This window comes from Pygoscelis adeliae, unplaced genomic scaffold, assembly GCF_000699105.1.
Source record: "Pygoscelis adeliae isolate BGI_AS28 unplaced genomic scaffold, ASM69910v1 Scaffold122, whole genome shotgun sequence".
Lineage (NCBI taxonomy): Eukaryota > Metazoa > Chordata > Aves > Sphenisciformes > Spheniscidae > Pygoscelis > Pygoscelis adeliae.
This window is the reverse complement of record NW_008824358.1, coordinates 2,133,433-2,147,373: the sequence shown is the minus strand read 5'-3', so window position 1 is coordinate 2,147,373 and position 13,941 is coordinate 2,133,433. Positions and strand designations below refer to the sequence as shown.

The following is a 13,941-nucleotide window of genomic DNA, read 5'->3' as shown; positions in this document are numbered from 1 at the left end:
GTTTCCCCGTTATTAAGTAAAACATGTTCACTGTGGTCACCCTAGACCCTTCTGTGAGAAGCTTTGTGGATTTGCCACCGGTGGTTTCATTTAAAATACCCTGCAAAAAATAACGGAACATGGCGAAATGTGGCCTGTACTTACTAGAGTTTGCTCATCAGTACCAGGGGAAAGATCATGAGAACCTGAGAGTCTGCTTGGTTTAATTGGATAAAATATTTTTCATTGAATACACATAAAAGCCAGGAGATACGTGCCTAAACTCTTGTGTGTCCCTCTACACGTCACACTCGATGTTTAATCTTGTAATTCCCATACAGGAGCTTGGACTTACAAATAATAATAAGAAAAACGCCAAATAGAACCCTACATATCACAATTGTCATCATAAAGCTGCAAGAGTTGACCACAAAACATACAAATATGACCTTCTAGCAAGTTCCTGTTTATATGCTCTCTCCCCCACCACGCATCTTTTAACGGGCTTAGCTGTCAGACAGTTTCTAATTTTGAGTACCTTGTGTCATCATCCCTACTGTCCTGATTTACAGCCAGCCTAGCTATGTGTGGTGGGAAGGATTTTGAAGGGTGACCAAGCTCCACTTAAAATCTCATCAGTAAAATGCCAGATCTGATGTGTGCATGGATTAAAATCATGGTAGGTGATTTCACTAACCCTAGCCTCTACCCAAACGGCATTCTCTTTGTTCTCCAAAATAGATTTGTCTGCTTTCATTGTTGGTTTTCAAACTACCATTTTTCTGGGGGGAAAAAAAACCCAAACATTGTGCTTGCTGATTTTCCTCTGTTTACTTTCCATAACTTTAAAAGTTTCTCTGAAGATGTTGACAAAAATAGCTGTTTCTCAATCCACGTAATTACTGAAAAAGCATCCATTTTCTCAGTCTGCCCGGCTTTTTTTTCTTCTTCTAACTAGCATGCTTTTATCCATTAATAGTGCTTTTTGGTGTTATCCTGGAGGCTGCCTAGCCTGCTTTGAAAGACATGCTAATTCTTACTCTTGATTGTTAACAATAATTTTATTACATGTGAAATTTCATTTAGAAAGAAATGGGACGCTTGTTAAGAGATTACTTTGGCTGCAAAGTCAACCACTTAGAAGTTAGGAAATGCTAGAATAAACTTTATTTTAGTTTCCTTGTGCATTTTGAGACTAATAATATGGACATATATTCCCCACAGTTTTTTATATTCCTTATGTGCAAATTGAGAATTTCTGGTGTTCTAGTTTGTTCAAACTTGGCTGTGTTTTCACAGGTCTGGTAGAAAGAGACAACTTGTTTGACTGTTAAAATCCAGAGGTATTTCTCCAAGCAGGAAGGCATTAGATCTTCCCACATACAAGAAGTAGCTGATATTTTTGAATGTGCATAAAACATATTTTCCAAACCATTTTGGCTTACGTTCATCTCCTTTGCAGAGACGTGCCTTACTTCAGAAATTGCAGCTTCATTTGAGGAAATTGGTAAAATCACCCTGGCTGCTACTTTAAGAATACAACCAACCAACCCACCCCAGCCCAGGCAGTCATCCAGCAGGATTATTTCGTTGCTGAATGGTTGAAGTTTGGCAAAGAAATGAAGAGCTGACATCCAGGTCGTGTAATGGAGAGCGCTGGATGAGTGCACGCAGTGATACAGTTTTTCTGATAATGTGAAATACAAACAGATTCAAACCAGTGTGCCTGGGTGTTAAACGCCCGTCAGGGTTGCAGGTTGGCTGTGCCCATGGAAACTGCCCTCGAGATGTTTCAGAAATGCAGAGGTTGCGGTTTTGTGCTGTACACCTTAAGGCTCGGGTATCTCCGTCGCACAGATCCACAAAGTATGTGGGTCCTAATCTTCTGTTGCAGTACCCTGCCAGGATTGAGCCCTTTGATACTTTCTTCAAGATGTGTTTCGGTCACCTTCAAGACGACAAACCTTCTTTTGAAAAGCCAAGAAGTATTAGCGTGCTGCTGCTGCGGGGAAGGTACTTAAAATAATTATGCTCCAGAGAACAGAACTGAGAACATTTGTGGGGGAGAAACCAGAAGATTGCAGTAAAACTAACTGCTAAATAAGGAAACATCATTAGACGACAGGGCTAACCTTGGGTTTGCTGCTTTGCATTTAACTCCGCATACTGGAACAAAATATAAACAGGAAAGAGCAAAGAGTGCCCCGATAGGGGAGAAAAATGTCTTTTTTGTGTCTGTGCTGTCAACAAGTGGAGACAAGTCACAGAGAGCAAAAAAACCCTTATAACAGCCCCCAAGCTGTTAGACTGAGGCAATGAAACAAATGCAAAATGACAAGTGTGATACGGCACGACTGAGTGTAATGCTGAACACAACCGACTATTAGCACACTTAAGGTGTAGGCTGAAGTGAGTCCCTATAATCAAACTGAAGAAGGCACTTTTCTTAAAAGATAAGAAGACCTAATCATACGTCTGTCTAAGCGTCACCAAGTTTTTTGCTGAATTATGACTTGGTTACGTTTCGCGTGCGTGCCTTTCATGCTCAGAGCAGCTGGCTCCTGCAGGGTAGAAGAGCTGATAACTGAGGCTTGAGTGTGGTGCAGGGCAAAATATTTTGGGAAGCGTGGCTTGGCGAGAGCTCAAGATCTTCCAACAAGTTGCCATTGACTTCATCTCTGTTGTGTTTGCAGAATGACCCGTATTTCCTTATTCAGTGTAAATTCTAATTTCAAGTACAGATGCCAAGACTAGCAGAATTTGAGGCATGCACATGCAAATACCTTAATAAAAATAATTTCCCAGATCTATCTAGAGATATATAAAATAATAATGAAGAATATTATGCATTCAGATTAATACTAGATGAATGTAAATTAAATCTTTAGAGGTTCACCCACTGATTCTGATGAGGGGTTCTCTTTTTTTTTTTTTGCTTTGATTTTTAAAATGCACTTATCCATAAACCCTGGGAGCATGCAAGAATAATAATGATTGCAGCTTGTACAAAATAAATTAGCAAGAAATTCTTACTCCCCTCTAATTAATTCCCTAATAAATACCGAACAAATAACTATGTCCTAAACTCACTCACATGTACAAGGTAAGCAGCAAATGGAGGTAATAAAGGAAATGAAAATATGGCAACAGCGGGTGAAGTGAAATGGGCTGCAGGAGGATGGAGTGAGCGTTCTCCGACAAGGAGAATCATTTGTGGGGGGGGGTGGAGGGAAAGAATGTGGCCATTGAGAGTTGCTGCCGAGTTACTGCAGTAGGAACTATGTACATTTAAAGAAGCAAAATATGATTTGCCTAATGACAGACTGATGCTTTCTTAAGCTTCTATTTTGCCCTCACCTAAATGCTTCTCATGTGTTTGGCTGTATGTGGACATCTTCTGCTGGTATTGTTTGTGTACTTCATCCTCCTTGAGAGGAGCAAACTGTCGAGGATCCATCCGGCAAAAGCTTTTGTTTACTGCATGTGCAACTTCTGCTGCTTTTTTCTGATGTTGACATAAAGAGCCTGGAAGTATAAATCTTCTTTGGGATAAACCTCCGCTGAAATTGTTGGAGTATCAAGACCTACAAAACAGGCCACCTATGAATTAGTATTTAATGAATTATTCTCTTACCTGTCCCGTGGTAACTTCATAGATAAAGCTGTGTGGTGGTTGGAATGGTGAGAAGTCAAGAATTTAGCTGTAAATAAATATGATTCCTTTAAGTCTATACTATAGGAAAAGATTTTTTGTGTTAGTTCTATGGTTTTGGATGTTGTTTAGTGCATGTATTATTTTCATATTCAGAAATGTGTCAAACTCCATTTTGAAAGTGATTTTGTGATAGCTTTTGAAACCCTTTCTATACCTCCTTCAAGTTAAATTCACCTCTGAGTACTGGTGACCAGAGTTTTGGATGACGTTGCGTCAATTCTGGCTCATGTAATTAATCAAAGTTCAGGCAGAGAAGATCTTCAAAGCATCCTGTGCTAAGAAAAAAAATTATCAGCTTAGTTAGATATGATCTGGCTGGCAGGCTTATGTGGTCTCTTTTTTCTTTTTTTTTTGGTGGTGTTTTGGGTTTTTTTTTGTTTTTTGGCTTACCTTCACGTTATTATACTCCTTTCATCATCTGATCTAAAGCTTTGCCTATCAGTCTGATGTGCCTACAGCTGCTGGGGTCATTTTGCCTCCTTTCCATTTTCTAAAATGTAGATGTTATTTTAGGTTTTCTTTGGTCCCCAGGTCTGGTATGGATTAGATGGAAGACCAGGATGATTTATTTAAAAACGCAGTGAGAAATCTGCGCCTTTTAATAACAGATATGCTAGCAAAATAAGTGATCCCAAGAGATTTTTGTGTCTTAGGGAGAAATCTTGTCAACATGTCTTTTAGTGCTGTTTCAACTTAAGTACATCCCAGAAACCAAACCTTGGACCCTAAAAACATGGAATGCCTTTATTTGCAAAGGTCAATTAGTGAGTTTTCAGCTACTGCCTTTAGTGCTTAAGCGTCATGTTATAGCTGGAGTCTCCAGTTGGAAGTGTGCCTGGACTGTGGATATTCCAGTTAAGTAACACATGCCAGGGCCTTAGTTAGAGGAGTTGGCAGGAATATACATTGTGCTTCTGTATGGTTTTCAGTTTTTATCCTTTTGCCTTATACCTCCACGGAAGTTACAGGCGTGTAAGTAGGACATGTATTCCTATGTTGAGCCTTAACCTTAAAACTCCTTGTGCTATGTAGGGAGCAGAGCAATTCCAAGTTCCTAATCTCCCAGTTTTGTTAAAATTTACATGTATAAAAAGTATTTATTGTTTTAACATGAAGCAGTCAAAAGCTCTGGGCTTTTCTAAAAACATGTATTCAAAGCCATAAATGTGTTGGTATTCTTTTAGATGCATCAAACTTATCCTGCATGAATAGAAAAGGACTTTTTAGAAGAAGTTCAAAGGACCTGATCTTGTTCAATCTTGGAAAAATCTTCTGTTGATCAACAGGAGATTTGCCTGAGGAGGAGCTGCAGCATCAGGTGTGGTGGTAGTAGGGGGAGTAGGGGCAGGGGCAGTAGGCAGGAGTTGTACAGTGGCTTTTCCACCTGAGACGAAGGTCTCTGCTCCAGGCGTTCACTATTTGGGGCACTGCTGAAAAGAATACACTTGACTTGCTTCAAACAAAAAACCATAATACTGGTCTATGTAGTCTGTGGTCCCTTGTCAGCGTGAAATAATGGCACAAGAGCATCACCCCCTAAACATGATATGGCCCTTTCTGGGAAGGCGTTTAATCTTCGTAATCACACGATTATGACTTTTGTTATGAAAAGAGAAGTTTCTTAATAGAAATAGCGGCTTTTTTATCTGCTGCTTAAAACTTTAATTCACTGTACTTTTCCTTGCAACGCTAAAGCTAAAAATTGCCAGGTTATTCTCAGTTATGTGAATAAGAATCAGTCAAGTACCATTATGAAGGCTGCCTACAATATGCTCTGTATTTTCTTTTGAAGCGGGTCCTCCCCCAGCCCTTTCCTCTTTTGACTATGGCAGCACCTCATCAGTTCTCCTTTTCCTCCCATTGTTACCCAGTTGTGCGAGTGGGACGGGCAGATCCATGAGAGCAATTTTAGCAGAACCAAACCAATTCCAACTGCTGCGTTCGAGGTGCTTGACTCCTACTGCCAGCTGCAAGAAAACCAAGTTGTTCGGATGAGAAACTTCTAGTTTCAAGCCATGGGTGTGCTTGCGTTGCCTTGAGCTTGAGAGACAAGCTCCTGTTGGTGTGGGATGTCCCATTGTGTCGCAGCGTAGTGCAGTGGGATGCAGTTTCTGAAGGAGTCTCCGACGAGCTCCTCAAAACGTTTAAAACAAGAAAGCAGCCGTATAGCTCGTCCACAGCTGACTGGCCATGGGAGATAGCACACTCAAATGGGAAACTAAATGACCAGGGACCCATATCTAGCTCTGCCAGGGATTGATTTCTCACTTGGTTTATGGCACATCGCAACTAGGCTTGACTGTGCACTCGTTTCTCCAAAAACCATCAGGTTCCTGTTGCTGTAAAGCTCCTAACTCTCGTCTAACAAATTTGTACCCAATTCTGTCTCTCCAGGGCACACTGCCTTTCCTGGAAAGGTAGAGCACTGGTAGTTGAGTCTGATGCCAAGGCAGCAGCATGGTAAGGTGACTGCACGCTGATGGGTGTGGGACTAAGATAGGAAATACTTTCCCAGTTTTGCCACTGTCGTCTTCTGTGCTGCTGGGAAGTGATTCCATATACCTATTTCTTACTTAATCCGCTGATTGTCTTGTTTATTTAGGCTGTAAGATCTTAGGGTTGTGGCTTGTTTTTGTTGAGTATACACTGATACTCCAACGAGCAGGGGAAGTAACTGTTTTTATCTACCAAGCTGAGCTTATACCCGATCAAGCACTGGTGACTTTGGGCTAGAACTGTAGCTTCAGACATGGCTAAAGAGGGGGCAGACTAAAGTTTTATCTGTTGTTATGGAAATTTTCTATTTTTCCAGTGTATTACTTTTTTAAATCTGAGATGGTTGCTGCTCATAACACACTAACTCTGCTGTGTCCTTCACCTGTTTGTGCTGGTCAGTTTGCTGTGGTGAAGGCAGGTAGCAAATCTTTACCTCTGTGTGTTCTTCTGCCCCCCGACTATTTCTCTGCGCTAAGACTTGCGTTGCAAAATGCATGCACCAGTTTCTAGACTGCTTAGCCACAGCGTCTGTAAATCCAAGTAAATGAAATTTTCCTTAATGAAGCAGCAAAGAACTATATGCATAGATGCAGAAGACTTGTTTTGCTTTCATTATTAAAAGGATACTTAGCATGAAAATCCCTTCTCATTTTTTTTTCCTAATAGCCCAGTGCTTCATATAAACTGCAGACTATTTTCCCTGTACTAGAAAATGTTGCTGTTCTTATGTCTCCAGGGATACACTGAGAGACTGCGCATTATTAAGATAGCAAAAACTTTTCAGTTTGTGGCTTACTCTTCTACAGCAGTGCTGTAAGGGCCTTTCAGTAGGGATGTCATGTAATTTGGCACTTCAAGAAGAACCTGCAAGCAAAGAAACCTTGCAAAGTATTTGGAGCTTATTCCCAGAGCAGTTGAGTTAAATCATAAATACTAGTTGTTGCCTTGCAGGTGCTGAGGTCCTCCAGCTCTTTTTGAGTTAAGAAAAGTTAATGACCACCCAGATGAAGCTTAGCTCAGGTTCAAATTTGCAGATAATTCATTTTGGGTTGTAAGAAGTCATTCTGTTCAAGTGATTTTTGAAAAATTTCCATTCCCTGTGATACCATTCTCATTGAAATTGTTTGCTTGGAGAAGATCATCCACTATCCAGTTACAGTTGATTGTAGTTGTGGTCACCTCACCAGGTGCTTTAACCAAGAGTGCTGGGAGATCCACCTGGGGAGCCAGGTATAACGGGGTCCCAAGTGCATCATTCTCCTCCTTGTCTAATGAACCATATTTATTTACTTGCAGAAAGCAGAACAGGAGAGGCTGAGGAAGCAAGCCAGGGAGCTTCTCCGGAGAGGACTGGCTGGGAATTCACTGGGCAGGTGGGACGGTGGGGGTCAAAGCTGTACTCTGAATCGGACAAAGCACTAACCTTAACCATTCACTTGCCTGAATCGGGGCTGAATGCCACGAGTTGTAAAGAGGGCGAGTGTCTGCCTGGACTATTTGGTCAGAAATGCTAGTCAGGACCTAAGGCGCTCGTGTGGTCAAAGCAATGTTTAAAATCATCCCTTCTTGTTGGCCAAGCTGCTGCACTGTGTAAGAGGAGCACATCTATGTTCTTCCTTCCATCTCCATCGCTCCCTGCCTCAGGGGATGCCTCTTAGCACCTTAGGTAGCAGAGGAAATGGCAGAGCACCTCCACCAACTCTGCGGGGAGATGTAGCGCTGATGGTGACAAACGGCTCCCCAGTTAAAATAATTCCCGAGAGAGAAAGATCCAGGAGTTGAACTTTCCCTGTGTGTATGGTGAAACGCGCCCAGCCTCATGCTCTGAATGGGCCTGAAGTGGATGGGGCTGCGGTGATTTTCTGCCAGCATTTATTGGCCAGAAAGGAAGAGCTTGAAAATAAGTGATTTTGAGTGAAGTAGTGGAGGCAACAAAGTGTTTTCTGTCTCTCCCGCCCCTCAGGAAGAGCTGTGCCTCTCTTTTTTTCATTTTCAGTGCCAGGGTGGTGGATTTGTTTTGGGCTTTGGATTTTGTAATCGATGTTTAGAAGGCAGAGAATTCAGGAATCGCTTTAACCAAGTTTGAACACAAAAAATTTTAATAACCCTTTGGGAAGCCAATGGCTAATCTAGAAATGTGTGTTCAGTTTAACCTGAGTATTTGTTCCATTATTTGAATGCCTTGCAATTGCTGCTTCATAACCTGTGTGAGGAGAGCATCACCTGCAAGGAGCTAGAAGAGGTCTGGTTGCTTTGGGCAGGTTGGCGAGCTACAGCAGCATTATAATCATTTTCAATGGCTTGTTAAAAAGGGTAGGTGGGAAGGTAATAAAAAAATACTTTGAACTTGTGAAGAACAACTTTATGCAGGAAAAGACGTCGCTATTGTCAGGGAGAGTTTTACCATTGACTTCAGGGTGTACGTGCTGCTGTGCTGCTTGCTTATTGACACAGCAGATGATTTTGATGCCTGATAATTGAATTGTGTGCTGCTAGGAGGAAACATGGAGACGGCTTCTTCAGGGACTGTCTCTGGTGGGATGCAGCTTATGAATTATATAACGGGACTTTCGGGGCAACACAGCGCTACCTTAGCTCAGCTCTCCTTAATGTCATTGACAGCCTTGCTATTTCTTCCTGTAGCCGTTGATGCAGGTTTCTGTTACATCAGCCTCACCAGTCCTCCACAGTTTTCCTTTGGGATGAGGAGACAAATCGCTGTGTTTCATTCAATTTACTCTTAATGATAATGAGGAAAAATAGATCTGGTTTTAACAGGGGGATTATATATGACATCCCCTAGCTGTGAAAGCACCCCTTCTAAATCAGCGCTGAATGTTCATTCTCACTGCAGAGAATGTCAGTCGTGGAGTAATCTGAGTGTGGCTGATTGATCCGCACGCTATCAAAATCTCTGAAACCTGAATGAGGTGTAGTCTATAAATGGATGTAAATTGCTGAGTTTGCATATATATTTACTCTGAATCTATAGGGACAGAGAGTTCTTTAGCATAACTTGTAATTGTTCCCAATCGGATTCACATGCTGGTCTTAACATTTTCTTTCCAACATGTTGTAAGGAAATTAGTCACTTGTGTTTTTATTTGAAATAACACTTTTTAAATGCAGAATAAAAATAAAAGTAACCTAGAATGGCATAAATTTTTTGCTTCAAGAAATATTCAATGCTTTCATGTTCAGAAAATGTTAAAATGGAGTCTTTCTATGTTAAAGAATCATTTCATTATGATTAACTATTCCCAACAGAATATGTCGTTTAAGTCTCTGAAGTTTGTTTCAGCAAAATAGCCTTTTCCCTTTGAAAACTTTCACCAGATGTTGCCCTCCAGTAGCACTAAGTGGTGCTTGTTTACAAAACTGGCTTAGTTTTTCAAAGTTTATTTTGCCAGCACTGCATCAGACAAACTTTGAAGGCAGTGTCGTGTCTTCTATTAGATCAACTGGTAATATTTATAAGAATTAGGTAACAGGCACACAGTTTCCTCTTCAGATTTGAAACTAGAAGCAGCAGATTGCAAAGCTAAGTGGAAAATGAGTTTTTAGAGTTCAATTAGCAGTGCATCAGTTAGACCGTATCCCTAAATGGCAATGGCTACAGCAACATGACCGTGAGAACGGCGCTCCACAGTTGCTGGCAGCATGCAGCGACACTTCATACAGTGGGGAAAAAAAAGAATATCCGACCAGAAGGGACGTGGAAATGGAGGTTGAACAAACGTAGGTCAGAGCAATACATGACTACTCAGCCACAGTGAGTACTTGGAGCAAAGTGGAATTATTTTTGTTAGGCATCTAAGTAATTAGATATCTGGACCAACAAACCTGTGCAGCTGTTGTAATGCACACCCACTTTTGCTATGTCTCCTTGACACAGTTTTTGTGAAATTCTGTAGGACGCTTGATCCCGCTCTCAGCCCGCCGAGCTGCCGATGGCTCTTCAGCAGAGCTCTCCAGCGGGATTGATAAGGAATCCTGCTTTGTAGCTGGGGTTACATCACGAGCAAGTTCCCAAGACACTGTGATTCACTTGGCATCATTCTGGGCAGTTTAAAATAGGAGTGAGCCAGATCCTCAGCTGGTATAAATTGGTGTTACTATATTAAATTCAGACGGGCCTAATTATAAGTGCTCAAGCAGTCACTGAGGGTTGCACAATCTATTGCTTTTGTGAGTGTGTGCTCACCCATAAAAATGACATTGCACAATCTAACCCTATATGAATGCGTCTCTGTCTCAGCTGCTAATTGAAAACAAACATGGTAGGATTAATAATTCACTGCTCTGGAATTTCTGTATTATAAATTACTGGGGGCATCTACCAGTTGCATTAAGAGATGTTACTCTATTGCAAGATTAATAATTCTCAACAGCAATGACCGGAGGTCTCTAAACAGGGAAAAGTTGGACTTGCAGAGGTTTTTGATTGTTGGGGTTTGTTTTTTTTCTTTTTCCAGTTGGATAGCTTTCATGCCTCGTGCAGCACAGAGTGCAGTTTCCAAGGCTGCACAGAGGAAGTCAGTAGCAGAACTCCTGTTGACTTAAGCGGAGGAGGGTTTGGGCTGTTTTGCTGCACAGGAAATGGGGCATTTTTCTGTCCAGTACTTAAATGTATTTTTCCCTTTACAAAGGTCTGCCCACATTTTGCAATAGGGAAATAGGAAATTGTCTTTTCTCTCATTTGGGAGGAAGTTGCTCTCTGTTCTCTTAATTTGTTTGAAAGATGAAAGCAAGTGCCCAGGGGTCAGGGAATTCCAGGAGGTTTGGTATTTTTGAACCAAAGAACCTCTAAGAAATGACACATTATGAATTCTGATTTATCTAAACCCTGCTGAATGCTGCCTGCAGAGGCACTTACATGGATGCATAACCTGCTCTCATCTACTTAATTTAGAGCATAAGCTATAGCATCTATCAGGCTATTGCTTCTGCTGAGCTGAACATACATATAAAATGTATTTATGGAACCTGGACCTTTCCTTTCTGATATCGGATGGTGGCTGGGACTTTGGGCTTTATTTTCCTGTGGTTTCCGTAATTACCACCTAGGAGAGAATCCTCCTGAATTAAATGGTCTTGTAAAATAGGGATATAAAGGAATATAGGGATAGGATTATAAAACCTGCTTTCTATGTCAGAGAGGTAGCACAGCAAAGAGGTAACAGTGCAGCGAGGCCATAAGGTGGATGTTCAGGGTGTCAACCTTTCCTACAGCCCTGCCAGCTGGTCTTGTCAAAGTAGTCCCACAAAACTCCACTCTTCCCTATTCTTCTTAGACTACCTGTCATTGCTAGGTCTTGGGTCCTCAAGCTATCACATTTTCTGCAAGTGGCTTGGTGGCATGCAAGCGGCTCGAAAGTAGTAGTCAAAACTCCAAAACAACCCTATACCTCCTCATCCTCCTCCATCCAGGAGGATGCAGACCCGAGCAGGGTTGTTCAGGTTCCTCGTACTGTCCTTGGGGGTGCTGGTTGTTGCCTTTTCCTTTTCTGTGTCTCTTTCCAATGTGTGTTATTCCATTTAAAAGCGTCTTTTTATGTTCGTATTATGGGAGGTCTAATTGCACTTTTGTAAGTGAATAAATGATTAATTCTGTTCTTTTTTTTTTTTAAAGCTAAAATGCCAGGCCAATCCAGCCAAAAAAACGTCTGAAATTCACTCTGTGTGCGGCTCAGCATCTTTAAGATCCATTTTTCTTCAGCATCTTTCATTTCTCTCATGTGTTTGCTGTTAAAGCCTTTATTTGTAGTGCTTGTCAGTCCTTTCAGTCAGTAAAATCTTATTTTTACGACATGCTCTGCATGTGCCCATAGCTTCTGTAGAACATTTCACAGTGGGCTGGAGACCGCTTCGGCGCTCAAGTATTATTTGTTGTGGTAAATATAACCCCTGGCCTCTCGCCCCAAAGGCCACGTTCTTGTCCGATAACAACAAACCTGGGCACGTCCACCCTTGCCGAGCGCGTGGTCTGTAAATCTGAAGCGCCGTCATCTCCATGCTTGACTCTGCACGTTTGCTCTGCGCGGTTTCTGCTGATGGACTTCCAGCCTGTCTCTGTCCTGCCTTGGCTTCCCTTTGCTTGATGCTCATGGAATATGCTGGCTCTCGGCCCTGGTTTTCTTTTCAATTTCTTGCCTTTTGTGCAGTGTTGTCTGGTCTCCTTCTCCCCATAATTATGTCGTGACTCTCCTGTTTCCTGCCGCAGTTCTTGCTCTGAGTGTGATAAACCTGAATGCAGCTCTGCCATATTTCATTATCTTCACTTCTGCCAGTATCTAAATGGCCGCATGCATTAACTCAAAGATAAGCCCTCCAGTGTGCCATTTTCCTGTTTTATTTAAAGTAGCACTTGCTACCATACCTGCGGACATAGTTATTTAATAGTGCTTCTTTGGCTCTTTTCTCTCTGATTTTATATATTTCATATATATATTTTATCTATAAAAATATATATAAATTTTTATACATATATATAAACCCTTCTTTAAAAGAAAACGGAAGGGGAACAAATTATGTTTTAATTGACAAATAATTTGTAGGATCTGCATGAGCACTAGGAGTGTCATGCTGCATTTTGAGATGCAAATGTGGCATGGACCAGATTTCACGGAGACATATTTGCGCTACTCCAACATCGCTGGGACTCGAGACATAAATTCCACTGAGAGGAATGATGTGAATGTGGGAATGTTATTGTAAAACCCAGGGACAGATCTGTGGCTGGTAGAAATCAGCGTTGCTTTTTCACCATTGCAACTATTTCCCCTTGGTGAGGAGCTGGCCCCATCCGGGCCTGGAGACCAGTCACGCTGGGAGATGGAGAGCTAGTGCTCGCTGTCCTCTGTGATTTTTAGGTATTCCTTACGCAGTTGTCTCATTGAATAGTGAGAGATTACCTGGACTTTGGTGCACTAAGGGCTTTTCTGCACTCAGGATTGAGCTTTGCCCTAACTCCTGGTGTCAGCTGTGCTCATGTTGGGCAGGATGAGGATCAATGTAGTTTAGATCTGGAAGTAAGATCAGCTTCAAACTGGACCTGAACGTTGGGTTCACAAACTGTCAGGTGCTCCTGAGCTGGAACAGGGACAGCTGTAGACAAGCTTTTATGTACAGCGATCAGCCATCCACGTGAGAGGCTGCAGTGCTGTCAGAAGAGGACTTTTGTCCATATGCCTTGTGTGTTGGTGTAGTTTGGGTGATTTCCTAAGGAGATTTACAAAATATCACCTTTTGCGACCCTGCCTATACTTCTTTCTAATCCCTGCGAGTTTTGATACCCTTGTCCTCTTTCGGGCAAGTAAGAACAAAAAATAAAGGTCTCCAAAGACCAAGTTTCCCCTAAACAGGCTAGATGAAGAGTCAAAAAAATGCTCATGCAAGTTCAGCAGCTACAGAAGAGAATTGGGATTGATGTGGGGGACAGAGGGGAATGTGATAAATGTATGGTCGCATGAGAATTTGGTGGTAGAGCTAATGTCTTAGTAGACAGTAAAGGTCTACAAGAGCTGTGCAGGAGCGGGTCCCTTAAAATGGAAAAGAAATAAGGATACAAATTAATCCGTGGCAAAATGGACATGTCCATGAGAAAATATATATTTTTTTTTTCTTTTCTCCTTGGAATTAAAAAAAAAAAAATAGTAGTGGCTTTGTCCAGCCCAGAGATTTCAAATTCTCTATGCAGTATTTGCAATTACTACTGGAAGGCTGTAATGCATTGAACTGGTATAGCTCTA

The 13,941-nt window shown here is 41.6% G+C and overlaps 1 protein-coding gene across 1 annotated transcript in view; it reads left to right on the top strand.

The window, feature by feature from the left end:
- Positions 1–622: 622 nt before the first annotated feature.
- The window catches only part of PLCB1 (phospholipase C, beta 1 (phosphoinositide-specific)), a 311,317-nt gene continuing 297,998 nt past the window's right edge, over positions 623–13,941 (top strand). Inside the window, exon 1 of the mRNA XM_009319577.1 lies at positions 623–658. Coding sequence (XP_009317852.1) covers positions 623–658 — 36 coding nt within the window. The remainder of the gene's footprint in view (positions 659–13,941) is intronic.